This window comes from Phoxinus phoxinus, assembly GCF_949152265.1.
Source record: "Phoxinus phoxinus genome assembly, chromosome: 16".
NCBI classification, from domain to species: domain Eukaryota; kingdom Metazoa; phylum Chordata; class Actinopteri; order Cypriniformes; family Leuciscidae; genus Phoxinus; species Phoxinus phoxinus.
The window spans coordinates 3,452,846-3,479,200 of NC_136891.1; the positions used below are offsets into that span (position 1 = coordinate 3,452,846).

At 37.4% G+C, this 26,355-nt stretch overlaps 2 protein-coding genes across 2 annotated transcripts in view; one reads left to right on the forward strand and one right to left on the reverse strand.

Moving 5' to 3' along the window:
• Window positions 1–20,111, forward strand: part of extl3 (exostosin-like glycosyltransferase 3) — a 32,371-nt gene extending 12,260 nt beyond the window's left edge. Inside the window, exons 2-6 of the mRNA XM_079584813.1 lie at window positions 8,563–11,142; window positions 11,809–11,936; window positions 13,200–13,344; window positions 13,645–13,773; window positions 18,040–20,111. Coding sequence (XP_079440939.1) covers window positions 9,001–11,142; window positions 11,809–11,936; window positions 13,200–13,344; window positions 13,645–13,773; window positions 18,040–18,249 — 2,754 coding nt within the window. The 5' untranslated portion in view covers window positions 8,563–9,000 and the 3' untranslated portion in view covers window positions 18,250–20,111. The remainder of the gene's footprint in view (window positions 1–8,562; window positions 11,143–11,808; window positions 11,937–13,199; window positions 13,345–13,644; window positions 13,774–18,039) is intronic.
• A 3,122-nt stretch (window positions 20,112–23,233) lies between these two features.
• The window catches only part of ints9 (integrator complex subunit 9), a 19,872-nt gene continuing 16,750 nt past the window's right edge, over window positions 23,234–26,355 (reverse strand). Inside the window, 1 exon segment of the mRNA XM_079639578.1 lies at window positions 23,234–23,588. Within this exon segment, the coding sequence (XP_079495704.1) occupies window positions 23,412–23,588 (177 nt within the window). The 3' untranslated portion in view covers window positions 23,234–23,411.

The window sequence follows — 26,355 nt, forward strand, 5'->3', positions numbered from 1 at the left end:
GTGTTGTGTAACACAGTGTCGACGCACATTTGTTTAATCAATATAAAAGTGAATTTTGCATAACAGGTCCCATTTAAAATTCATCTTCTTAAAATTCAAGTTCTTAATCTACATTCCGGTCTAATTATACATGTAATTCCAAACGTGGTATCAAGATGGAATTTAATGATGTGGAAGTATGTCCCAATACTTTCTATTAACTCACATTCTCTGCAAAGTACATACCTTTAGCGCAGAGCAGAAGTATGCAAAGCATGCAGGCAGTCTTTCATTGTAGAAAATGCCTCACCTTGCTTCATGTCAGACTGTTAGGATGTCCACAAAGAAATGAAAGACAGAATAAAAAAAGTATTTAAAAAAAAAAATGTAAGTGCAACAAGATTTCAGGTGGAGGACGATTGTTTTTTGTTGCTATGCATATAGATAATTGTCTGTGGAAGACGTTATCATCTATCTAATGGGGCGTTTGCTACTTTGTTTGTGGTAAACAGCTTTGGAGCTGTGGCCTCTTTTGATAATGAACCTATTTTTAGGACCATTAAGCCTTTTAACATTGTGGCAACTTTTTTTTTTAACAACATAAGTACATTTTACTCTTATTCTTCATTCTTATTAGCATACTGTAACCAGATGATTACTTTAAGGCATATTTTTAACTTTTAGTTATTATATTTGTCTCCTTTAATATAATAGATATCCTTAATATTTATACATATTTGCAAAAGTGTAGTGAACTGTATCATCGTTCTTACAGTCTAAAAAATGCTGGGTTGTTTCAACCCAATTTTGGGTCAAATATGGACAAACCCAGCCATTGGGTTAAATGTTTAAATTACATTTATAACCCAACGTTTGGGTTTGTCCATATTTGACCCAAAATAAACAACCCAGCATTTTTTAGAGTGTAGACTAAAAAATTATCATTGTTAGAAGCAACCTTAATATTTATACATATTTGCAAAAGTGTAATGAGCTATATCGTCGTTCTTACAGTCTAAAGAATGCTGGGTTGTTTCAACCCAATTTTGGGTCAAATATGGACAAACCCAGCCGTTGGGTTAAATTTTTAAATTACATTTATAACCCAACGTTTGGGTTTGTCCATATTTGACCCAAAATTGGGTTGAAACCACCCAGCATTTTTTAGAGTGTATAACTCTCAGAAATAAGTAGTTACTTTTATCATATGTTTGATTATGATATGGAAAAGTAGTCTAGGAACTGAACATAATGACTTTTTTTACATGTATCAAATTTTATTTTTAGTCTATAGACTAAAAAATGATCATTGTTAGAAGCCAGACTTTGTCTCGTCTCTACAAATCACTCTGATGACTCGATTTCATAACAGGAATGTTATTTTGTCAGGCTTGAAATAAAGGTGGCCTTTTGGGATTGTGTGTTGCCCGAAGGAAGACATTGGGCGTATGCACCAAATCAGGGTGAAACAGAGAGAAATTAGAGTTGAATTTCTTGCTAACACTGACAGGGCAAATGCGCCTAAAGCCCACTGTAGGAGGTCTCACAGTGGGACCTGTTAGCGCATGCTAGACAAAGAAAACTATCCATGCATGGTCATCTGGCAAGATTTCTGAGGCATTCAGTCTGAGCAAGAAATACTAGATTTAAAGTGGAACCAATCGACAGAGAACATCTCAAAGGGAATTATACTGCGTGCGCTCTCCATGTACTATTTAAAGCCCAATGTGTGGCTTTTGAGCCAAAACTTTTGTCTAGGATATTTGACTAATGTTGAATTCAGTGCAGAATGTTCTGATAGATCAAGCATAAGTTAATTAAACACAGCTGTTTTACTTCCACGGAAATATTTTAGGAGCTTGACTTTTCCGTAGAAGAGCAGATAAGATGTGTGTGTGAACCAGGCGTTTCTAGGTCAGAGGACTTCAATACTGAGTTTATTTTTCCCTCCCTGCCAATACAACGTTAGCAGCGCAGCTTTCCTTTTTATTGATGACAGGGGAAGATCTATTGACCATAAAACTGAAGTTTTTCACCAATAATAAAAGAACATTGAGAACTTATTGGCCTACTTTGGCAAACTTTTTTAGATCGAAAAATGATGGCGGGAGTAAAAAGTAAGGGAGGAAATGCTTTAAAAAGTCACTTTGGAGCCTCACAGTTTTCTTTTACTTAATGTATTGTATCCTTTTTTTTGCATTTTACTCTGTCTTAACTTCATATTGACATCATGCAGAAGAATGCATCTGAGATAATTCAATGAGACAAGGCTGTATTATCTCAGTGGTCTATATTGTTTCAGCAGTGCATTAGGAAATGAGTGACTCATTGATTGAGTTTTGAAGATCATCTGGGAGAAAGTACTGCCAAATCTTTCCTGCCCGGAGAAAATGTCCCAAAGTGCAGCTCAACATCTGTCTGATTTTTAAACTGCTTTATGTAGAACATCGATCCAGCTAAAAGCTTGCCCTAGTTAAATTGTGTGCGCCGAATGCTTTGCCGAGTTATTTTATACAGTCTGGAATTTCATTTTGCCTTGGTATGAAATCTGAGGTTATATATTGAAGTTAGAGTGTTATGCATTATGTGACCCTGGATCACAAAACCAGTCACATGTCGCACGGGTATATCTGTGGCAGTAGCCAACAATACATTGTATGGGTCAAAATTATACATTTTTCTTTTATGCCAGAAATCATGAGGATATTAAGTAAAGATCATGTTCCATGAAGATATTTAGTAAATTTCCTACTGTAAATATATAAAACATGTATTTTTGTGAGTGAATGCAGCACAATCACAAACATAAATGCACAACTTTAAAGGAGATTTTCTCAATGTTTAGATTTTTTTGCTCCCTCAGATTCCAGATTTTCTAATAGTAGTATCTCGGCCAAATATTGTCCTATCCTAACAGACCATACACCAATGGAAAGCTTATTTATTCAGCTTTCATGTTATGTACGTCAATTTAAAAAAATGTACCCATGTGACTGGTTTTGTGGTCCAGGGTCACATATGTTACTTAGACTTCTTTACACAGCAGAGTTAAGGCTGTTCTGTGCATGTGTATATGGACATAATGTTACATAAAAGTTAGACCAAAGTATGCCTTCTCTGACCCACCTCAGCCCCTTGTGTCAAAGTATACAGTTGAAATTGCTGTGTAAGTGCATTTATACCACCTCTGAGCAGCATTAAACAGCCTGTGTAAAGACACCTAAATGAAGTGCTTCTATGCCACCTTTGCAGTGTAAATTTGCCATTAGATGTCAAGGAGAGCAACAACTCTGACAAGAACATTTGATAAAGATTCATTGAGACGTAGGGAAACATTAACTTCCCTACATGCACTTCCCTACGCATTTTTAAAGCCGTTTCAGGTTCATGCAAAATGCACAGATAGCACTACATTTTATAACAGTGTAAAACTCACTATCAAAGTGCTTGGCTGTTGCCAGGGCGCTAATAACCATTTGCTGAGGTGTGATGTTTGGCATGTAGTTTAATATTTAATAGTGATAGGGTTTTTTCAAATCACTAACCTAAACTTTAGAAATAATAATATTGATGTTTGCCTTATTGAACATCCCTTTTGGTAAGGAAGTGGAAAAAGAGGAAGGAGAAGGAAAGTTCTCCTGTGCTGTGCTGGTGGGGACTGATATTTGATTAAAGTACAGTCCTTTTTTTGTATTTACACTGGTGCTTCTTGGACTCTCGCCTTCAAAGCAAATTTCGCTCCGAGAAAATTGGTTACTCTGTTGTCGGGAAATGTCAGTGCTGCATAAAAAATATGCTCGCACCGATAATAAGGGATCCATAATTTCCTGCTTTCATCCGTATTTGCTGCTACTCGGCCGTGGCCGGACTGAAAAAAAAATTCCTTCCGTTTACTAAACTGGTCAAATATTGGCCTGTGGTAAATTTGCTTTGCCTTCACAACCCGGAGGCAGTGTGAGGATTAGATGGAGAGTTTTTATTCCAGAGAATAGGAATTCACAGGTCAGTGTGAAGAAGTTCTTCAAAAACACGTCCAGTTTCATGTTAATGTCCGGGCGATTCACAGAGACAGAGCTCAGGCATGCTGGGTCTTGCGTACCCACAGGGGGGAAACTATTCTGCTTTATAAGACCCATTTTCTACATCTTAGTGTTGTCACGACTCACGAGACTGGAATTTCTAACTTCGATATGATACCTTGAAAATATCAATACCATTTCCGATATCACAGGGAAAAACTTTTAAAATATTTTTTATATGATCCCATATTTTTTTCCATCCGTTGAAAATCTATTTGTTTTGTTTTTTCAATAGTGTCATTTTATTGCAATAGCTTACACGCACAGCACAAGGAAGCTTGATTTCAAACTTTGAATTGAATTCACAAAAAAGACAAGTAAACAAACAGTAATAAAAGAACAAAATGTAAAAATGACAAGTAGTAGCACAAATAAATACAATAGAATTCAGATACAAATTAAATAGACAGTGCTTTAAGTTTTTTAGGCATGTCTAATAACATTAGTATTCAGGTAAGAAGTACTACAGAAATTGAATAAAGTAATCAAAATAAAATAACACTGGGTCATTTTCATTGTAAAAAAATAAATAAATGCGGATTAATTCTTACAATTAAAGTTATTCAGTTAAGAGTAAGTGATTTTCTCTTTCTTGTTCTTTGATTAACACAGCAGCAGGATTATTAGGCTGTTGTCACTTTAAAACCTGACGCACAAATCCAATATACTAGTGATGCACCGATTATTTAAAAAAATTTATAAGCAAATTGGCCAATTATGATATTGGTTGCCAATATATTTTTTTTAAACTAGCCTTAAACAAAAAATATCTGTAGCCATTGAAATTGGAGGCAACCACTGCGTTTTAATCACAATCCAAACAAATTTGCTACACATGAGCAGTTGTTTTTGAATTAGATTTGTATAATTTCAAGATTTAAAACAAAAACACAATGGTCTGACACCTGCACAAAACAAAAACAACTGATTGACTGAATGAAAATGCAAATTCTCTCTCTCTGACAGTAGGTGGCGCTTATGGAACAGCAGTGGTTTCTTTGGATACAAAGCAGAGCTGTGCTTAATATACAGGTGAAACTCGAAAAATTTGAATATCGTGCAAAAGTTCCTTTATTTCAGTAATTCAACTTAAAAAGTAAAACTAATATATTATATAGACTCATTACATGCAAAGTGAGATATTTCAAGCTTATGAAAACCCCAAATTCAAATTTAGAATATTGTGAAAAGGTTTTCATAAGCTGTAAGCCATAATCATCAAAATAATAACAAATAAAGGCTTGAAATATCTCACTTTGCATGTAATGAGTCTATATAATAATATATTAGTTTCACCTTTTAAGTTGAATTACTGAAATAAATGAACTTTTGCACCATATAAAAATTTGTCGAGTTTCACCTGTTTACAAAGGTAAGAGGAAAAGAAAATGCCATCGAAACTTTTCTGAAGACAGTCCGTTCCCTTCAGAGATACATCCATATAAATTCCACCCCTAATTCAATATTTATATTTTTCTTCCTATATTTCGAGCATTGCGAACAGTGAGCTTGCTGCCTGTACAGTGTTTGCTCTGCTGCGTCTGTGTTCTCTTCTTTGCGTCCGACTCTGGCCTGTTAATGTCCTGTTTACAGACGTAACATTTCCACATAAATGACATTTTGGGAAATGATTGCAATGCAGTTTGTGTGCAAGTCCGGCATAGAGATCAGCCAAAATAAAAATGAAACACTACTACATTTTGTGGCTTTCCCCCTAGAAGTCCATAACATTAGTCAAAGTTTCTTCCACTAAAGCAGTCGTTTATTTTTAGATCCTTTTCTTTCTGACACTTTAATTAAACAGATTTGTTTTTTTTTTTTTGCTGTTGAACGTGGCGTTGTATATTTTGGAATAGCTAAATAAAGTTAAACATCTGTATTGCTACTAATGCATATACACTACAGTTCAAAAGTTTGGGGTCAGTAAGATTTGTTTTGTTTTGAAAAGTCACACCAAGTAAAAAAAAAAAATTAGTAAAAACAGTAATATTGTGAAATATGATTACAATTTAATATAATTTTCTATTTGAATGTTTTTAAAATGTAATTTATTCTTGTGATGGCCAAGACTTCAGAAAACATTTAGCATAATGCCTCCTTGCTAAATAAAAGTATATATATATATATAAGAAACTTTTGAACAGTGCACATATTAAGGTAACTTCTGATGTTTATATATCTATAAATATTGATTTCTTTGAATTGCATTATTTGCACACTGATATTTGTTAGTAAAATACTTGTATTTCAGGAATGCTAATGAAAATATCCTGTGTAATCGAGCAGACTGAATCTAAACTCCCAAGAGAGGAGAAATGGCCTGAATTGTTAATGGAACATTAACCCTGTCTTGCCTATTGCATAACATGAACACAGAGTTTAGCCTTTATGATCTAGAGTTTATATGCTCTCTTTTTTTAAGTACATCAATGTGACTAGCGTATGCTATTAGTCTGGTGTACAACCACAAATAACAATACAGCAGTGGAAGGATGCGAAATAATGGAGCTTTAAAAGGAAAGGTCACAAAGAATGATTATCCACTTCAGGTCTTCAGAGGGTAAGTGTTTTATCAGCCCCAATTTGTCCCTCAGTGTCTGTCTCTCATCACTTTAACGTTTCTCTGGAGATCTAGAGTAATTAATCTGAGGAGAGCAAGGTCTCGTAATCTTTAAGTAGCAACAGAGATCAGACTTGTGCTGAATCCCAATTTGTTTAGTACTACAAATGTAAAAAGTACATGCAAAAAATGTATGTACTACGCTGGTGATGGAAAGGGCATTTATTTATTTATTTTGTATGTAGAATAGAAAATGACAGCCAATGACCAACATATACATATTAACCATACTCTTCACAATATAAGAAGTTGTTTTATTTATATAGCGCCTTTCCATAGCTCAAGGTCACTGTACATTGTACATTACAATACATTTAGACACCCACACATACATTAGTCACCATATAGTCAAAAAATTATCCAAAATGCATGCTATATAGATATGTATATCATATACCATGCTTTGATGGGCACTAATATTGTGTAATTTTTGTATGGATAATATACAAATTTCAATGCAGCCTTGCTCTGCTTCTCTGATGTAACATTAGCTCCTTCATACCACTTTAGTTTGTAATGTGGAGACTGCCATGTCATTGTATTGTCCTAGTATAGGCTTATCCTAATGTGCACTATAGATTTTTGTTTTGATTTCTGAGATTTGGATGATCAGTACAGTGTATGAGCCAGACAGAAGCGTGTGATTGTGCATCTCTTCCCTGCTGCAGGATCAGTGGCTATGTCAAAATCTGTTCCATTAAAGGGAAAATCATCCCGCATGTCCTCTCATCCAGAGATAATGAAGCTCTCTGAAATCTTGCATGGCTTTTACTGACGGCTACATGGGCAAATCTAGCAGAGACAGTCACTTGAGGCGATTCACATGTTTCTTTTTTTCCTGTACGCATGCCTTATGGCGTGTTTGCTCTGTGAGTTTGCTTTAGAACAGCTGCTAATGCTTGAAGCTAGCTGTCAGCGTACCAGATAATGTGTTCAGTGAATAGGACAAGCCTGTGAGGTCATTCTGAGCGCTGCCAGTTGGTTTAGAATCTAACAAATGGGTGCAAACTGTTTTTTGTGGCACCCTGTGCAAAAACATCTCCTGCCAATTGCATAATGTAAATGCTAATTAGAACTGCGATTTGGCCAGAGAATCTCTTAGGCCAGAAACAAATATAGGCGTAAATGCTTGACCATTACATTGCAAGCGTATTGTCCTACAGTAGATATTTCACATGCATACTTGAATTATAGTGGCAGACTATTCAAGAAGTGATACAGAGAACTCTGTTGGAATTAGGGCTGGGTATCGATTCAGATGTTCCAATTCGATTCGATTTCGATTCTCGATTCAATTCCAATTCTAAATTCGATTTTATTCCCGATTCGACTCAATGAATATAGATTTAATACAAATCCTATATTTATTTATTTTTAAACGGTGAACATAAGTTTACGAGTGGTTAATTAATAAAAAGAAATAGAGCCACAAACCTGTATATTAAACTCTTTTTATTTTAGGTACTCTTGGGTTAAAACCCACCTTCAAATGCATACAATGAATAGACAGGATTTTGTTGCAAGATGAAAAATTGATGCCGAAAATTAGACAAGTCATAACAGTCGCATGCCTTGATCATCAGGATCAGGTTATTTTATGTTTAAGATAAAACTAACATAAAATATCACAGCATTAGCTGTAACATGGAGGCTGCAAGCCTATGAACACTGTAGGAAAACTAATACTGGCTTTTGGGTGATGGGTATGAATAAATATGGATTTTTTAAATAATATTATTAAATAATATTGGCAATAATATTGTATCGTGAGTTCAGTATCGTGCTATGTATCGAATCGTGACATGAGTGTATCGTTACACACCTAGTTCTTATGCATGTTCTGTTCTATGTGCAAATAACTGATACTTGCTCTCTGTTTTACAGATTGAAGGAAGTTGGATGGCATGCAGTATCTCCAAGAGTTCATGGCACACTTTGGCCAATTTATGAGTCCCAACTATGGAAGAGTGACCGGAGTATGATGCCACAAAGAAAAATGAAGATCAGCCATGCCTCCATTGCTGATCTCCATCAAGGGCACTCAGTTTTTACTGCTGTCTGGGACTCTCCTTCTTCTCTTGGATAGTTTCAGTTTTAACATACATCATACCACACACAAGACCTTGTTTATGGACGATATCATTCTGTCACGAGAAAGATGAAATTTCCTTTTATTAGAAGTCCCAATTAAAACAAGGACACCCAAGTTACAAACTCTGGAAACTCAAAGTGTACAGTACAGATGAAGTTGCATTATGGCAGCTGAATCTCTTCAACAGCTGCATTCACGTATCTGGTTCGAAGGAGAGTGATAGTTGCACGATGCAGCGAAGTGGAGGCATCATCGGGAACAACGGTCAGCCATGGGTACTGCGGAGAGTACGGCTCACCTGGCTCAGTTTCATGCTCTTTTTCATTCTGGTCTTCTTCCCTCTCATTGCACATTACTACCTCACGACAATAGATGAAGCAGGGGGACCAGATAAGCGCATTTTTGGGCCAAGACCTGGAGGAGAGCTGTGTGAAGCAAAGCATGTGCAAGACCTGTGTCGTATACGGGAATCTGTCAGCGAGGAGCTACTTCAGCTTGAGTCAAAGCGCCAAGAGCTCAATGGCGAGATAGCCCGACTTAACCTACGCATCGAGGCTTGTAAACGTAGTATTGACAGTGCCAAACAAGACTTGCTACAACTCAAAAATGTCATCAGCCAGACAGAGCACTCTTACAAGGAACTTATGGCTCAAAACCAGCCAAAACTGTCGTTGCCAGTTAGACTTTTACCAGACAAGGATGATCCTGGATACCCTCCACCTAAGTCGGCCCAAAGCTGTCGTTTGCATTCTTGTTTTGATTACGCTAGATGTCCACTTACATCTGGCTTCCCTGTCTATGTTTATGACACAGGATCATATCCTTGGGGTGAGAAGTTGGACCCTCTTGTCAAACAAGCCTTCGCATCATCCGTTAAAAGCAGTGTATATGTCACCAATAATCCAAACATTGCCTGTCTGTACATAGTGCTTGTTGGAGAAATACAAGAATCACCTTCCTCTCCCCCTGCTTCACCTTCTGACCTTGAAAAGCAGCTCAAGGCTTTGCCGTATTGGAGGTTGGATGGCCACAACCATTTGCTTGTCCATCTTTCTAGAAAGTCTCTGACTCAGAACTTCCTGTACAATGTGAGCACAGGACGAGCAGCAGTGGCACAGTCTACCTTTTTTGAACGTCAATATAGAGAAGGTTTCGACATGGTGGTGTCTCCTCTAGTCCACGCTCTGTCTGAACCAAACTTCCTAGAGGTGCCTCCTCAAGTCCCTGTCAAGAGGAAGTACCTCTTCACCTTTCAGGGAGAAAAGGTTGAGTCTTTGAGGAGCAGCTTGCTTGAAGCCCCACCACAGTCTTTTGAGGAAGAAATGGAAGGGGATCCACCAGCTGACTATGATGATCGCATTATTGGCACACTTAAAGCTGTACAGGACAGTCACCTAGACCAGGTTCTTGTTGAGTTCACTTGCAAGAATCAGCCCAAGACAAGTTTACCGACAGAGTGGGCATTGTGTGGCGAGCGTGAGGATCGTTTAGAGGTACTGAAGGTTTCTACATTTGCCCTGGTGATATCTCCAGGTGATGGCCAGTTGGTGGCAACTGCTGGCTGTAGCATGAGACTTTTTGAGGCTTTGGAAGTTGGGGCAATACCGGTGGTGCTTGGCGACCACTCGAAGTTGCCCTACCATCACCTCATACGCTGGAGTGAGGCAGTCATTTTGGTACCCAAGCCTCGCATTACGGAGCTGCACTTTCTGTTGCGTAGCATCTCAGACAATGATCTTCTGGCCATGCGACGGCAGGGTCGGTTTCTTTGGGAGACGTACTTCTCCACTTCTGAGAGCATATTCAGCACCATACTGGCTAGTGTACGAACCAGCATCCAGATACCAGCGGCACCCATACGTGAGGAGCCTGCCCAGGAGATTCCTCACAAAGCTGGAAAGTTGGCAGGAACCGATGCTAACATGGCTGACAATGGTGACCTCGATCTAGGGCCTGTTGAAGTAGAGCCCCCTTATGCTTCGCCACGCTTCTTGCGTAACTTTACCTACACAGCTGCTGATGTTTACCGCACCTGGAATCGTGCACCTGGCCCTTTCCATCTATTCCCTCACACCCCCTTGGACCCTGTACTTCCTTCTGAGGCCAAGTTTCTGGGGTCGGGGACTGGTTTTCGTCCTATCGGTGGTGGTTCTGGGGGATCTGGTAAAGAGTTTCAGGCCGCTCTAGGAGGTAACGTCCCACGGGAGCAGTTCACTGTGGTCATGCTTACTTATGAACGGGAGGAGGTTCTCATGAACTCACTGGAAAGACTCAATGGTCTTCCTTATCTCAACAAAGTGGTGGTTGTGTGGAATTCCCCCAAACCACCTTCTGATGATCTGCTCTGGCCAGACATTGGTCTACCTATTGTGGTAAGCATTCAGTATGTATTTATCATATGTCTTCTAGTCATTTCGTATTACTGGGCCAGTAAGCAATCAGCTAGTAACCACCTGAGACATCCTAGAAATGCATGGCACCCTTGCATCATGGTGGCAAGTTTTGCACAGGCAGGCACCACTCAGTGAGAGAAATTTTGTTAAGCCTGTTATTAGTTTGAATTCTCAAAGGCTTAAATGTGATAGAACCTCACAAGCATTGCATTCTGCTGTAGATTTGGTCTGCTCTCTCTGCTGTCTTTGAAGCATAGCTTTCATGTCTCTAGGGCAGCAAGCCAAATTAGTTCTGGTGATATTAAAGGAAACAGTGCTGCATTAAGCCCACAGTAAGGTTATACTTTGAAATGAAATCCCAAATAGAATGCAGAAGTTCCCCAAGTTTCTTATTCTCTTCATGTCTTTGAGAAGTAATTTGGAACTTTGAAATTGAGCATCTTTAATTATGGATACATAATTTTTACATTTTAAACACACAAAGTCATCAAAAATGCTTTCCAGAAGAAATAGGTTGTTTTGATTGGCATTTGTTGGTATTATATATCTGTCTGGCCCAGTAAAACCTTGTAATAATGCCATGTTCTACCTCAGCAGTCATTCACAATAATATGGCATGTTGACAGATGGGCCTTTTCTTTGCAGGTGGTACGCACAGAGAAAAACAGCTTAAACAATCGCTTTCTTCCTTGGGATGCAGTCGAGACTGAGGCTATTTTGTCTATTGATGATGATGCCCATCTTCGACATGATGAAATTATGTTTGGGTTCAGGTAAGATTTTTGTGATAGCAAGATCATAACATAGTATGTTTAATAGGAATGGACAATTATACAGAATGCTAAGGCACTTTTTTTTGGCCAGTTTCTTGCATTAAACACTTCTTTACTTTGGCTGTTAAAATTTCAAAGCAAATACACCAGTATTAAAGAATATATGCTGAATATAGTCAAAAGGCTGAAAATATTGTAGAGATACTTTTTTTATTTTGTGCTAAATCACCCAAGCCATAATGTTTAATAGTTACAATTATTGATTGGTAAAACATTACACCCTGAAAAAGCAATGCCTAAAAATTGAAAATATCTATTTAGGGGTATTTTTGCTTTTATTTGTATAAGATAGTTCCCATTATTCTATGTTTTCCCTCTTTTAAAGAAATGTTATGCTGTTTTATTTTATGAACAATTTTGTCACTCTAAATAAATTGTTTTATGAAGCAAGGAAAGAATATATTTCTATTGGAGAGACATTGTAAGCTGATCTTTTTTTCCACCTCAGTCTGTGCATTTTAAGAATACCATTTTTAGTGTGATCCAAAGTGTGTTTTCAAATAAAATTTATATGCCCGTTTTAAATGTATTTGTCAAAAAAATATTTTACGCTGCTGTACTGTGTTCCTGCAGGGTTTCTGCATTCGGAGAGTTTAGGCCCACAGCTGCAGATTCAGTTGTTAGTTTGAGGAATTTAAAGCATCTGATCTGATAAAGTCCATGACAGTTGAAGAAAACGCTCTCCTCCACTCCTGTGTATTTTGTTACACAGGAGTGAACAACTCCTTGTTTGTTTGCATGTTTAGACATTGGTCCGTGGAGCAGATAATGGGAGATTTGATTTTGGTTGAGCTTGTGTATTATATGTTTGTTTTGGGGTAAAAATGGTCTTTACATCCTCAACACTAATGTTCCCAATAAATGTTTGTGTCTATAGGTAATTGGTCTGGATGATTGATTAGCAGATTTCTTTTCTTAGTACTTAAGTCTGCATTATGATGCAAAAGATGCTGCCATTTCTGAGCAATGTTATTATGACTGGTGTTTATAATCTGTTGGTCTGGGTTTTTTTTTTTTTTTGTGAGATCTTTTATAGTTTTGTGCAATAAAAGCCATGGTTATAGTTATTTAGCCTATGTATTCAGTTACTGTATTAAAGGGCTTTGTTTGGCATCCATATATTGCTTAACAAATGCTATTCAGTGAATATTATATTAATAACCACTCTTGCATTCCCATCTCTTTCTCTTTCTCCACTTCCAGGGTGTGGCGGGAGGCCAGAGACCGGATTGTAGGTTTCCCGGGAAGGTTTCATGCTTGGGATGTAAATCACCAATCTTGGCTCTACAATTCGAACTACTCCTGCGAGCTCTCCATGGTACTGACGGGTGCGGCCTTCTTCCATAAGGTGAAGCTTTGACCACTTTGACACTTCCAGAGCCTGATTATGCCAAAAATAGACATGGAGCTTATGTAGTTTTACCCAAGTAACACAGGTAATAGGAGCTGGAAATGGTTTAGTTAGTTGAAAACTCATGTTGCTACCAAGTATGTTGTTGTGCAACCAAATGCATGATGCAGCGCCTCATTTTCCAGATGGATAAGCAAACAGCACGACATATTTCATTTATGAGCATTTCTGTACAACATCATGGTACTTTCTTGTGTTCATTTTTTATTAAAAGCCATAATTTCTTTCTCTCCTCAGTATTACGCATACCTCTATTCCTACGTCATGCCTCAAGCCATACGTGACATGGTGGACGAGTACATCAACTGCGAGGATATTGCCATGAACTTCCTCGTGTCGCATATCACTCGCAAACCCCCCATCAAGGTCAGTGGGCAGTAACTTGAAGCATGTGTCGTTTGCCACTTGGGATTTCAATTTAGTGCTCAGTCATGCTGTTTTTGTGTACAACATGATAAAGTGAATCATGTTAATCAGACAATACATTCTGTTAGCCACTTGGTTTCTGTTTCTGGCACTCTGGGTAGCCCTTCCCACAGTGAAATCTCATCAGCCCAAATCCTTTCTCCACGTAACTGTGTTTTGAACATTGAATATGGCCTTATTGGCTCATATTTTGCCATTGTGCAGCACTTTCGGTTCCTGTTAGGACAAAAAAAAAAACAGTTGATTTTTTTAACTTCGATACAAAACAGTGTTACATTTCATTGTCTGATTAAAATTTTAATGGACATCTATAAATCTCTTTATTATCAAAAACACGTTTGTCCAGATCATATCCTGGTCATATTTCACCCCCAAATAAAAGAAAAGAAATCTAAAGCAAACAAAAGATTATTGATCCACTCATTTTATTTCCCCCTAAATGATCACTAAATTGTATTTGTATATCACAGTAGTATTTGTTGCCTAAATTACTGTAATGCAACAATCAGAATCTAATAAAAATCATTGAGTATGAATCATCAATGTGCTTAATTTTCATGAAAAGTCACATAAAATGTTCTTTCTCATAATCCGTTAATTTATTGGCAGCGGCTATTTGCACTAAGTGAAAACAGCGCTAGGTTATATTTACACTATGTAAAAGTGGCAGTATTTTCCTTCCAATAAGTGTAAATTGTAGTTAGATGTAGTTATACTATTTGCACCTCAGTGCTGTTGTACATTAAACGGTATGCTATTATAACATGGAGTGTAAATTATTATATTTATTAAAATTATTAAATGAATGCCGCCTTATTGGGACAATAAAGCCCCTCCCTACACGTACCCCTAAGCCTAAACACTTTATTATTAAACACACGATACGATAGACACTTTTTCCATTTTTATTGAAAATAAATGCCTTTCTGATATGATATGTGATGGGAAAAGAGAGTAGAGCGAGTTCGGCAAAAGGTGAATTCGAACTCGGGTTGATTTGCATCAAAACTTTCTGCCACGCACATTACCGCTACACTATTGCTACTGTTAATAATCCAGCGTCTTCTGTCATTTTGTGGGCGGAGTTAGTGTAAATAGCCTCTGCCAACAAGGTGGGCAATTTGCACTTAGGCTGCGTTTACACTTGGCATTAACATGCGACCTGTATCCGGAAGTTGTCCACACACACATTGAAAAGACGAGTGTAAACGCGCTTCTGATGGAAATGTTATCAATCAGCGTGTCCTGGTCCAGAGGTAGTCGAGGACGCATCGTGATCAGATCTCAGTGTAATGTAAACGCAATCCAGCCGTCGTGTCTGCATTCACAGGTAAATTTATTTGAACCTTACAATAAACGTCAATAATTAAAACGGTTTATGTAGATTTACACGATACTGTGTCATTTTTCATTTTAATTGTGCAGCATTATCTGAAGAGGCGATCGCCTGTACAATCACAGCTGTGATCATGAGATCTTAATGAAGAGCGTGCGCTGCTTTGCCAGAGGAATAATGGGAATAAACTTTTATTTTTGAATGTTTTACATGTTGAATGTTTTTGTCTCCCACATAGTCATTGCACCTTAAACCCCGATGATCGATGATGTGACTTGTTTAACATGATCAACCCAGTTATTTGTGTATGATCAACTGGAAGTATTCCTTCATTCAAAAAACGTAATTTGATCTAAGACTGGAGATTGCACAGGAAAGTAAAGTGAGTGAAAGCAATTGGGACATTGATTAATTTGTATCATTTTTACTCTTAATTTGGTGTCGTGCTACAGACCTAATTTAAATATTATGCAAAAAATATTGGTTATCCAGATACAGAGGCTACTTAATATGAACAAATGTAAACGCACCGTGTCCTGATTGGCTAATGATCCATGATCGCATGTTAATGCCAAGTGTAAACGCAGCCTTAGTGTAAAATAGACACTGTTATTTATTTATTTTTTAGTTTTGGGGGTGACATAACCTGGACATTGTAAGATTCTCCTGTTATTATTTGGCATTTTTGTAATTATTGTGTACTATAAATTAAGCTAAATATCAAGGCAATGTCCAGAGTTGAGACTGAACACACTTCTTCCAGTTTTACATATGTGTGTTACAATAGAATTGATTTCAGTGAGATTACTCGGTGTGATTTCGGAAAGCTTTAAAAAGCCTGTCTTTCTGAAGTCCATTGACTGAAGCATCGGCTTGGCCTGTGAATTAACGGCGTAGTGAAATGTGATGGATTTTCTCAGGCATTATTAGGATTGCATTGGTACACACACACACACATCTCTCGCTCTCCGGCTGCTGCCTTCCCCGCAGATTAGACAAATCAATTACATTTGTTTTGTTGTCATGGAAAAGCCGACCAGATTGCAATGGGAAAACAGGCTATACACGCATGAAAGAGATGATATTGTGTTGTGAAGTTAATAAGTCTGTCATCTTTATATGGAGGGATTGATTTAAGGAATAATCCACTCAAAATTTAAGTCTGTTGCATTATTCTCCAAGCTGCTCATTTCCATTCAAACAAAGCTTTAAAGGACAAAAGCACTACATTCTAAGGGCCTGTTTACACCTGGCCACTTCTGTGATGGGGCAGCTATCCGATCATGAAAAGACCAGGAGTAAATGCCCTTGGAGACGGATGTAAATCCGATCGCTCAACCCACATCAGAAGGTGTTCTGGGCCGCACTCCAGAAGAAACCAGATAAGTGTAAATGGACCTTATTCAGAGCAGCGCCATGACGGGTATGAAAGTGAGGCTGTGAGGGAGAGACTTGCTGTGTCCTCAATGCCATCCGCTGTATTAAGCTCCTAGATTACTTACAATATTCCACAGCTTATATTGTTGGGAGTTTTTTGTCGACTGAAATTTTCTTTGAAAGATATTTTTCCAGCGTTTCATGAGCAGAACAATCCAAAAACACATTAAATACCAGTACAGCCCATTGAAGAGAGAGACATTTGCATGTCTGTCCCTCACAGCCTCGCTTTCATTCCCTCTAAAAATCAAAGATGGCGCTGCTGTGAATAAGGTCTTTGCATCTGGTTGTTGAAACCACGTATGTAAATTTTACTCCATAAATGCAAAAAAAATAAACGTGTGAAAGCGTGTTATAGGCTATATGTCATGCAGATGAGCATCTATTCATCAAGCCAACGTGCAAACTATCACAAATCAAAGCAAAAGTAAGTCGCAGACGCTTAACACACTCAAGTAAAGAAACTAAATGATCTTCCCACTTCTCTCTCCTATTGCAGTCTTTCATTTTGAAATTGCAGCTCATATCTGTTGCTTTCGGTGACGTGAACTCCATAAAATCTGCATATAGCGCAGGAATTGAAGATCGGATTTATATCCGTTTTCCGAAAACACATTTATGTGACCAGGTGTAAATGGGAATCGTTTTGATAAATAAATAAAAATTTGATTAAGCTATCTGGTCAGTAAAAACGCATGAAGTGACCGAAGAAGCTGTGTCCCTAATGACGCACTATACACTATGTACTCAACCGTGTAGTGTGTGAATTTTATACGTTTATTTTGTCTTTTAACATCGGAGTCTGATAGCCCCTCCCCCTCTGCTACACACAGATGAAACTCGAAAAATTCGAATATGGTGCAAAAGTTAATATATTTCAGTAATTCAACTTAAAAGTTGAAACTAATATATTATATAGACTCATTACATGCAAAGTGAGATATTTCAAGCCTTTATTTGTTATAATTTTGATGATTATGGCTTACAGCTTATGAAAACCTTTTCACAATATTCTAACATTGAATTTGGGGTTTTCATAAACTGTCATCATCACAATTATAACAAATAAAGGCTTGAAATATCTCACTTTGCATGTAATGAGTCTATATAATATATTAGTTTCATCTTTTAAGTTGAATTACTGAAATAAATTAACTTTTGCACCATATTCAAATTTTTCGTGCATGAAAGTGTCCAACGTTCCACACTCAATTTTTTTGGGTTAAATAAGTGCGTCATCCGGGTATTAAAGTGCACTTTTTCTTTGTAGAATTTTCTGAGTGAACGCACTACTCACACTATTTGGCGTAGAATAGTGCACAAGTCCTCGATTTGTCAGGTGTAAACGGGCCCTAAGAGTTCTGGAGATGTATGATGTATTGTGTGAGGAACTGTCTGAAACTGAAGTCATCATTGGTTTAATTCTTCCTCAGGTGACGTCGCGCTGGACCTTCCGCTGTCCCGGATGTCCGCAGGCTCTGTCACACGACGATTCGCACTTCCACGAGCGCCACAAGTGCATCAACTTCTTCGTAAAAGTCTACGGATACATGCCGCTGTTATACACTCAGTTCAGAGTGGACTCGGTTCTCTTCAAGACGAGGTTGCCGCACGACAAGACCAAATGTTTTAAATTCATTTAATGGAACAAGCACAGGAATCCCACGATGCGCTGACACGGCACGGTCTCTTTCTCTCTCTCTCTCTCTGGGAACGTGAAGCGAATCAAAGCTTTCTTGTAAATATGGGACACTTTTACTTTGAACTCGTCTTCCTTGAAGGCACGGGAGAACAATAGCAGAACATTTGATTACCGTAGGCGGTTTTAACGGTCACTAGTGCGCGATTCATCAGCAACCACTACAGGCTTTATTTGCACCACTTTTCATGGGACGCTTTAATGGACGTCAAACTAATATTTGCATCATGTTATACTGACAGAACAAACAAAGGCCGGTTTTGATGGCATATCGGCGAATTATGGGAGGTGTCATCGCTCTAAATGATTAGTGTTTTTATTTTTTACTTACTTCGCATATACTCTGTTGTTTGAAATGCACTGATGGTCATGTTTTTTTACTTGTGTGTGTGTGTGTGTGTGTGTGTGTGTGTGTGTGTGCTTTTGAGCTTGTGTGAAAGGCTGTGTGTGTTGTTCTGTAGGTTGATGGTGACTAGACGTCACTAACCCCCCATCAAATGTGTGTTGATCATCAGTAAGAATAGCACAAGATATCAAACATAACTGCATAGGAATAGCACCAAATCAAACTGTTACATGTTCTCATGATTCTCACGATCATACAAGAAAACATATCTGTGTGTAACCTGTACACATGTGGAATAACAGATTGATGATCGTAATGCCTTTTGCTGGATAATCAACTCTGTTTATGTGTTGTCATTTTAAGAAGGTCCAATGATTTCATGAAATGACAAAGAACTATCCAGGTCATATTTACTCATGTATTTAACTTAAAGAAAATGAATCATATTTTTAGCCTTTTTTTTTATTATTATTATTGTGACATTATTTTCATGAATTATAGCACATTTAAACAACCAAATTGTCATTTACATAATGCATCAACAAAATCATTATTGCTTTGTTCTTTTTTCTAATGCTAAATATAATTTTTCAATAAAATGAAATGATTTAGGACTATTAAGATTTGACATTCTCATGCAAAACAAATATCTCATTGCCATTACTGTAAAGCACATATTTTTTTTCATCTAATTCTTTAAAAATTCAGTTCATCAAATATTACAATAACATAAATATTTAGTTTTAAATGTTTTTATCTTGAAATATGGTGATGACTGAGTTTTTTTCTTCTTTTTTTTTTACTGCTGTAGGGGAAAAGTGTGAAAATAATATCACAAGGCAAAAAATCTGGTCCCATAAACACTTTTGGTCAAACATTTTCATATTTATTTCGTATTGGTGAAATGTGACCTGGACAGTTTCATGCGAGTGTGTGTGTGTGTCCTCTTTGAGATTTCTCACACCTGATTCTCGGGTCTGTGGAAGTAATGCGACTCCTAACATGATGAATGTGCGGAAGATAACGGTGACAGTAAACGGTACGTGTGTGTGTCTTCTGTGCGGGATGAGTTGTGTTTCCTGAGGTCACCCTTGAGCTGGCAAACGCTGAGCTCCACTATTTCTGTCTTTCGGCTCATTCCCTGACAGGTACACTTAGGAAGACGGCTCTGCAATTGTAAATTGATGAGTTTTATTTTTTTAAACACAAAAATGTGGCTCCGTTCCCCTTAGAAGAGGAATATAAATAATCCGATATGCCCATGTTTTGTATTGTTTCAATCTATTGAACAGGCTTTAATGTTTAATTACTTTTAGGCATTGTGAAGACTGTATGACCGTTTGGATTGGACCGTAACTGACAATATATAAACTATTGGTTGTAAAGTGTTGAATGCCAGCAAACGTTATAACTTCTTCAACCACACTAATAAACCAGCCAGTCTCCTCATCTCTTTCATTCCGGTGAAGATCTCAGTGTGTCAGACATCAGGGTTCACGAGGCCCAATCTGTTCAGTTTAGGGAATCCGGTCAGTATTCAGTTCATCACATTTTTTAAAATAATATATTATATTTATTCAGGCACAGGATGAGGAAATTGTCGTCTGGATTCAAGGACCAAATTTCATAGTTTATCAATGTGCAATAATAACTGCTAGGCCCTCATGGTGAAGAGCACAACTCTGACACGCCTCGGGCTGTGTTTCCAGGAGCCGTTCAACATCCCGAAACACTGCAGTCTGTAATCAATCCACACACACACACACACACACGACTCTGAACACATGATGAAGGGGTGAACACTACACCCTCCCTGATGAGCTGAAACCTCCACAGTATCAGCACAGACCAGAGCCAGTGAAGATCTTATTAGATTAAGACTGTAAGACACGCTATCTGTCTGTCTGTCTATCTGTCTGTCTGTCTATCTGTCTGTCTGTCTATCTGTCTGTCTGTCTATCTGTCTGTCTGTCTATCTGTCTGTCTGTCTATCTGTCTGTCTATCTGTCTGTCTGTCTATCTGTCTGTCTATCTGTCTGTCTATCTATCTATTGGTCTGTCTATCCGTCTGTCTGTCTATCTGTCTGTCTGTCTGTCTGTCTGTCTGTCTGTCTATCTGTCTGTCTGTCTGTCTGTCTGTCTGTCTATCTATCCGTCTGTCTGTCTGTCTATCTATCTATTGGTCTGTCTATCCGTCTGTCTCTCTCTGTCTGTCTGTCTATCTATTGGTCTGTCTATCCGTCCGTCTGTCTGTCTCTGTTTGTCTATCTGTCTGTCTATCTATCTATCTATCTATCTATCTATCTATCTATCTATCTATCTATCTATCTATCTATCGTCTGTCTACATTAAATAACACAATGGCATTATATGGTACGTGTCCAAATGCTATTGTTTTTTTAATAATTATGGGAGTTTCATGATGACACTCGTCTACCAGATGAAATACTAGACTGTTAAAATCAATAACCTAGTATGAGCAGTAGCAATAATTCATTCCACACAAGCACTGACAAGGGAACACTGATATAATGTGTGTGTGTGTGTGTGTGCGTGTGTGTTAAAGCACCGATGAGAGACATCAGTGCACACAGAGAGAGAGAGAGAGATTGCAGATATTAAACTCTTCTGCATGTTTCTCCTCCTCTCACTCGAGGCTTCTGGACAAAACGCCCTCAGCGAGTGCTTGGATTCAATTATACATTTCCAGTTTTGATTTTAATTGGAGGTATTTTATAGATATAGGTATTTTTGTTATATGCTTTTGTCATTTTATTTATATATATATATATATATATATATATATATATATATATATATATATATATATATATATATATAATAAATTAAAGCTAAATAGAAATATACTTCTATTTAGCTTTAATTTATTTTTATATTAGTTTTAGTAGCTATTAGTAATTCTAGTATTTCAGCTTATATCAGTTAGTTGCCAAAGCCAGATTTCTGATTTGTTAAAATTTTTCCATCTAATATTTATATTTAATTTTATTCCAGTATTATTTCAATTCATATTTATAATAGTTTTAGTAGCAACACTGATGCACAGGTCTAAATCCTCTTAACTATCATCATAATCCATAGCGACAAAAACAATGACCGTCTTCACTTTCGACTCAACATCAGTTGTTTTAGCATTTCAAAACCTTGAATGTTTATGCTTGAGTTTTCATATATAGATATAGATATTTAAACAGTCTATATCGCAGGAGATGATTATGTGAGAGATAAGGGGCTACTTTCTGTATGGTTAATAAAAAGATGTGATTGGCTTGCTTCTCCCAATCTTACATGATTTAGGGTTGTTGTTTTTTCCAATAATGTCATCTAATGCATTCATATTCATCTTAGAATCCTCATTTATCATTTTATGATTTGAAACCAGCTTTTAGAGTATGAGAAATCACATCAGATAAATTAAAAATGTTAGATGCACCAACATAGCTGAAAATGAATTAATAAACAAATGAACACATAATGGAACAATTACTGTCAAATCTTGAACGCATTCAGATAAATCTTCCCCTGGCTAGTAAAGAGCTTCTTTTTTCTTTTTTTAAATGAATGCATGTGGAATATGCATCCAAAGTTGCATTCAAAGTATGCATTTTAATATTATTTCATGCAATCCCTAGGAATCAAACCCATGACCTTAATAACGATAATACAGTTGTTGTTTTACAATCCCTAGGACCCATTTCTCAATACTTTGGTCACTTTTTCGAAACACAGTGAACTCTGTGGTCATTTATCATGGGTTTGGACCAAAAAGCATTCAGTGACGACATCTTTCAAATGATATGAATTTTGTTCTCAAACACAAACACCACCAAAACTACGAATCAAGCCAGTTTGCACATGCATTCAAAACCTAACACAATAATACAGCAATTTGCTACATTTCTATTTTGAAATGTATTCAAAACTATGATATGTACCTGAACACCTACACAAGTGTTAGTTTTTCAATGTCATTTGAAAACTTATAGGCATAATTGTTTTCAAAAACTTTCCAGGGCCTTGATTTTTTTCTTCAGATTCTTAAACTTTCAAGGACCCGTGGGAACCCTGCTTATCATTTTAACTGTTGGAAATGGAGTGTAAAAGTGGACTTCACAGATTTCTTCTCCTGTTGCGCCCTCTATAGGCCAAAACCAGCGACTACTCGACGTCAAGCTAAAGCTTCATGGCAGAGCATTAAAGTCGACTAGTCTGTGCAACCCCTTTGTGAGATGTAGGCAACCAAATTGCATAGCCGTACGTTTATCTGATTTAATTCACAGTAAATGCCTACAGGAATTAAATTGTTTTATAAAGTCTGCATTTATAAACTGGCAACCCCTCGCTGCTAGAAACAAACTACTGATCAAGTGTGTTTTAAATGTCCATTCTCAAACCAATACGAGTTTGTCCTATAAAACACAATATGAGAATTTAGGAAGTTTGTTGTTCACCGTTATAGTTTTGCAATGCAGCGAGTGACATGTCGAATTTTGAATATGTGTGTGAGTAAATGACAAGAGAATTTAATTTCTGGATGAGTTTTAAACAGGCTTAAGGAAATATATATAAAAAAAGTTTTATTTCAACGTTATTTTACAATGATATAAAACACACAGACAAAAGTCTCCATCAGAACTGTAAATGAATACGTTATATCGGTTCATCAGTCATCACAGGAGTTTGGGATCCTGTTTTCCGGCTCTGATGGAAGGAGCCAGATATCCGCGAGAGGTCAGAGGTCAGAGTTTCTGCAGGAAGCGCAGCACCAGGTCTCTCAGCGCGGTGCGTAGCGGCTCGTTGTTGTCACAGATGATGTGTGTGCCGTCTTCCTCCAGCTGGATGAGCACATCTTCTGCCTGCAGGTGAAGAATGTGTCCGTCTGCCGTCTCCTCCACCTTCACCTCCATGATGCCGTTCTGCCAGGAGACAAGACAGTTATGCTGTAAATATCAGCACTTTATCAAACATTTACTGTTGCATAATCTGCTGGCAGAACATCCTGTGCAGTATCCAGTAAGCACCAGTAGCCGCGTTTCCATTACCCTTCAAATTGTGCAAATTTAAACTGCGAATTGAAAATACGCCCAATGGAATCACGTCAATTTCGCAAAAACTCCCATTTATCGCAAAAAAAGTTTTTATGCTCGCATGAGGAGGTTTTTCAGGAAATTCGAAAAATAAACATTATTTCGCAAAACTGCAATGGAAACAGTTTTTGCGCATTTACAGTCTCCTGACGTAGAGGACGCGGTGTGTGTGGACAGAATACGAGACAGAGTTCTTTATTAAACTCATAAAAGACAAAAAATTACAGGAATTTTGAATTCTAAACCTCAAAGAAATGCCACAACCAAGACCTCGAAGCAGAAATGAGCGTTCGAAATATGCAAGCAGTGGTCACATTTCCATTACAGATTTGTAGAAAACTTTTGCGATTTTTTTCTAAATGTCGACAAAAAACTATTGCGAAATAACGGCGTTTCCATTAACCGATGTTATCCGACTAAAGCGTAATTTTTTCCTCACGATAAGTCATTCCAAAAAACATGGCGACGGCTGTTGGTAGGTTTATATATATATCCCAGTCACCGCACTGGCCATTATTATTAATGGAAGGAGACGTGTGTGTGTTTTCCAAGCATTAATGGCAAGGAAAGTTTCTGGCATTTCTTTGAGGTTTAGAATCCAGTAGTCCTGTAATTCTTTTGTCTTTTATGAATTTAATAAAGAACTCTGTGTCATCTTCTGTCCACACACACAGCATTATCTACGTCAGGTGAATGTAAATGTGCAAAAACAGTTTCCATTGCAGTTTTGCGAAATATTTATTTTTCGAATTGCCTGAAAAACCTCCTCATGCGAGCGTAAAAACTTTTTTTGCGATAAATGGGAGTTTTTGCGAAATTGACGTGTTTGCATTGAGCGTATTTTCAATTTGCGCAATTTGAAGGGCAATGGAAACGCGGCTAGTGATATAGTGAATATCCAGACTCTGCTGAGAGCGACGTTTAGATGTGTAAATATGAGCTGCGCGCTTTGCACACCGACAGCATGACAGCGGTGAGAACAGCAGTTCAGAAAGCATCGGATCATATTGATGTGGATATGTTTGGTGCAGCTCTGCACTCGTCAAACCACGACACGTTGAGTAATATAGGTATAGCACTACAACATAAGCAGCTTTACATCACTAAACATGAAACAAATGTGTCAGCGTCTTGTTCAATTAGAATTACAACTTCTTTCTCTAGCATGAAGCAGTGTCTGCAGTGTGTTCACGTTTCTATTCGCGCCTGACCTCGACAGACTGAACAGAAGAGATGAACCCGAGAAGATTTACACCTCGGAGAAGGCGGAGCCTCAGAGCCACACCCACCTGTGACATCATCGCTACTGACCAATGGTAGTTAGATTACTTTGTTTGACGTCACATGAGTTTGTCTTTCGATTTCGCTTGACGTATATATCGAGGTCTTAAAACTACTAAAAATAAATTTTTGGTAACTGACATAAAAAATATAAATATTATACGAAAAACAAACTTTTAAAAAAATAAACAAAAATTCTAAACGTTGAAATAAAATAAGTTGAAGTGTGTATTAAAATTACTAAACTAAAACTGGAATAAAATCCAAATAGAAAAATATGGGGAAAAAACTAATAAAATCGTTTGACGTCACACGAGTTTGTCTTTCGATTTCGCTTGACGTATATATCGGGGCCTTAAAACTATTAAAAATACATTTTTGGTTTAAAACTGACATAACAGCTGAAATAAAAATATAAATATTATACGAAAATCAAACTTTTAAAAAAATTACGAAAATGTAAAAAAAAAAAATAAGTTGAAGTGTATGTATTAAAATTACTAAACTAAAACTGAAATAAAATCCAAATAGAAAAATATGGAAAAAAACCTAATAAAATGACGAGCACATGACAAGATTAATAAAACAAGCTAAAATGAAAACTGTCACAAAACCGAAAACTATATATAAAAATAAATATAAAATCTAAATATAGAAATAAAGCGAATTCAAAATACTCTGACAGTTAAAATACTCTGCAGTTTAATTGGTGCCGAGACGAAGCGTGATGTTAATTACTCCAGCACAGCGCCTCACAGCTCATCTGGGGATTGATCTGGTGTAATTGGCTCATTCCCATCTATCCGAGAGGTTTGATCCTTCAGAAGGTCTCGGGTTAACGGTTAATGGTGGAGATCTGGGACACTTTACGCTGTAATAACAGCTGTGGTCAAACCCATCGGCTCTCAGCGGCCCGTTTAGCAGCGTCATCATCATTCTGCGGTTCCTGAGAGCCGCCCGCGTGTGTGAGAGAATGGAGATTATGAGCTCTCACTTCCAGCCGAATGCCAGGACGTTATTACTGTCAAACCATAACTTGTTTTTACATTTAGTTGAAATGTGATTGCTAAGGTGTTTTGAGTTGCCAAAACGTTGTTATGTGGTTGCTAGGCCAATGCTATGTCATTCCGCCTGTTGCTAGGTGGTTGCTAGGGTGTTCTGGGTAAACTAATGAAAAAAGTGTTCAAAACCAGACCTATCAAAATATGCATAATAAATAAATAGAGATCAATGTTGACATTGTTAACTAAAAATATTGAAAGGCATATTACCTTAACTGTAAAAAAGCTGAATTAAAATAAAATATTAGATGTAA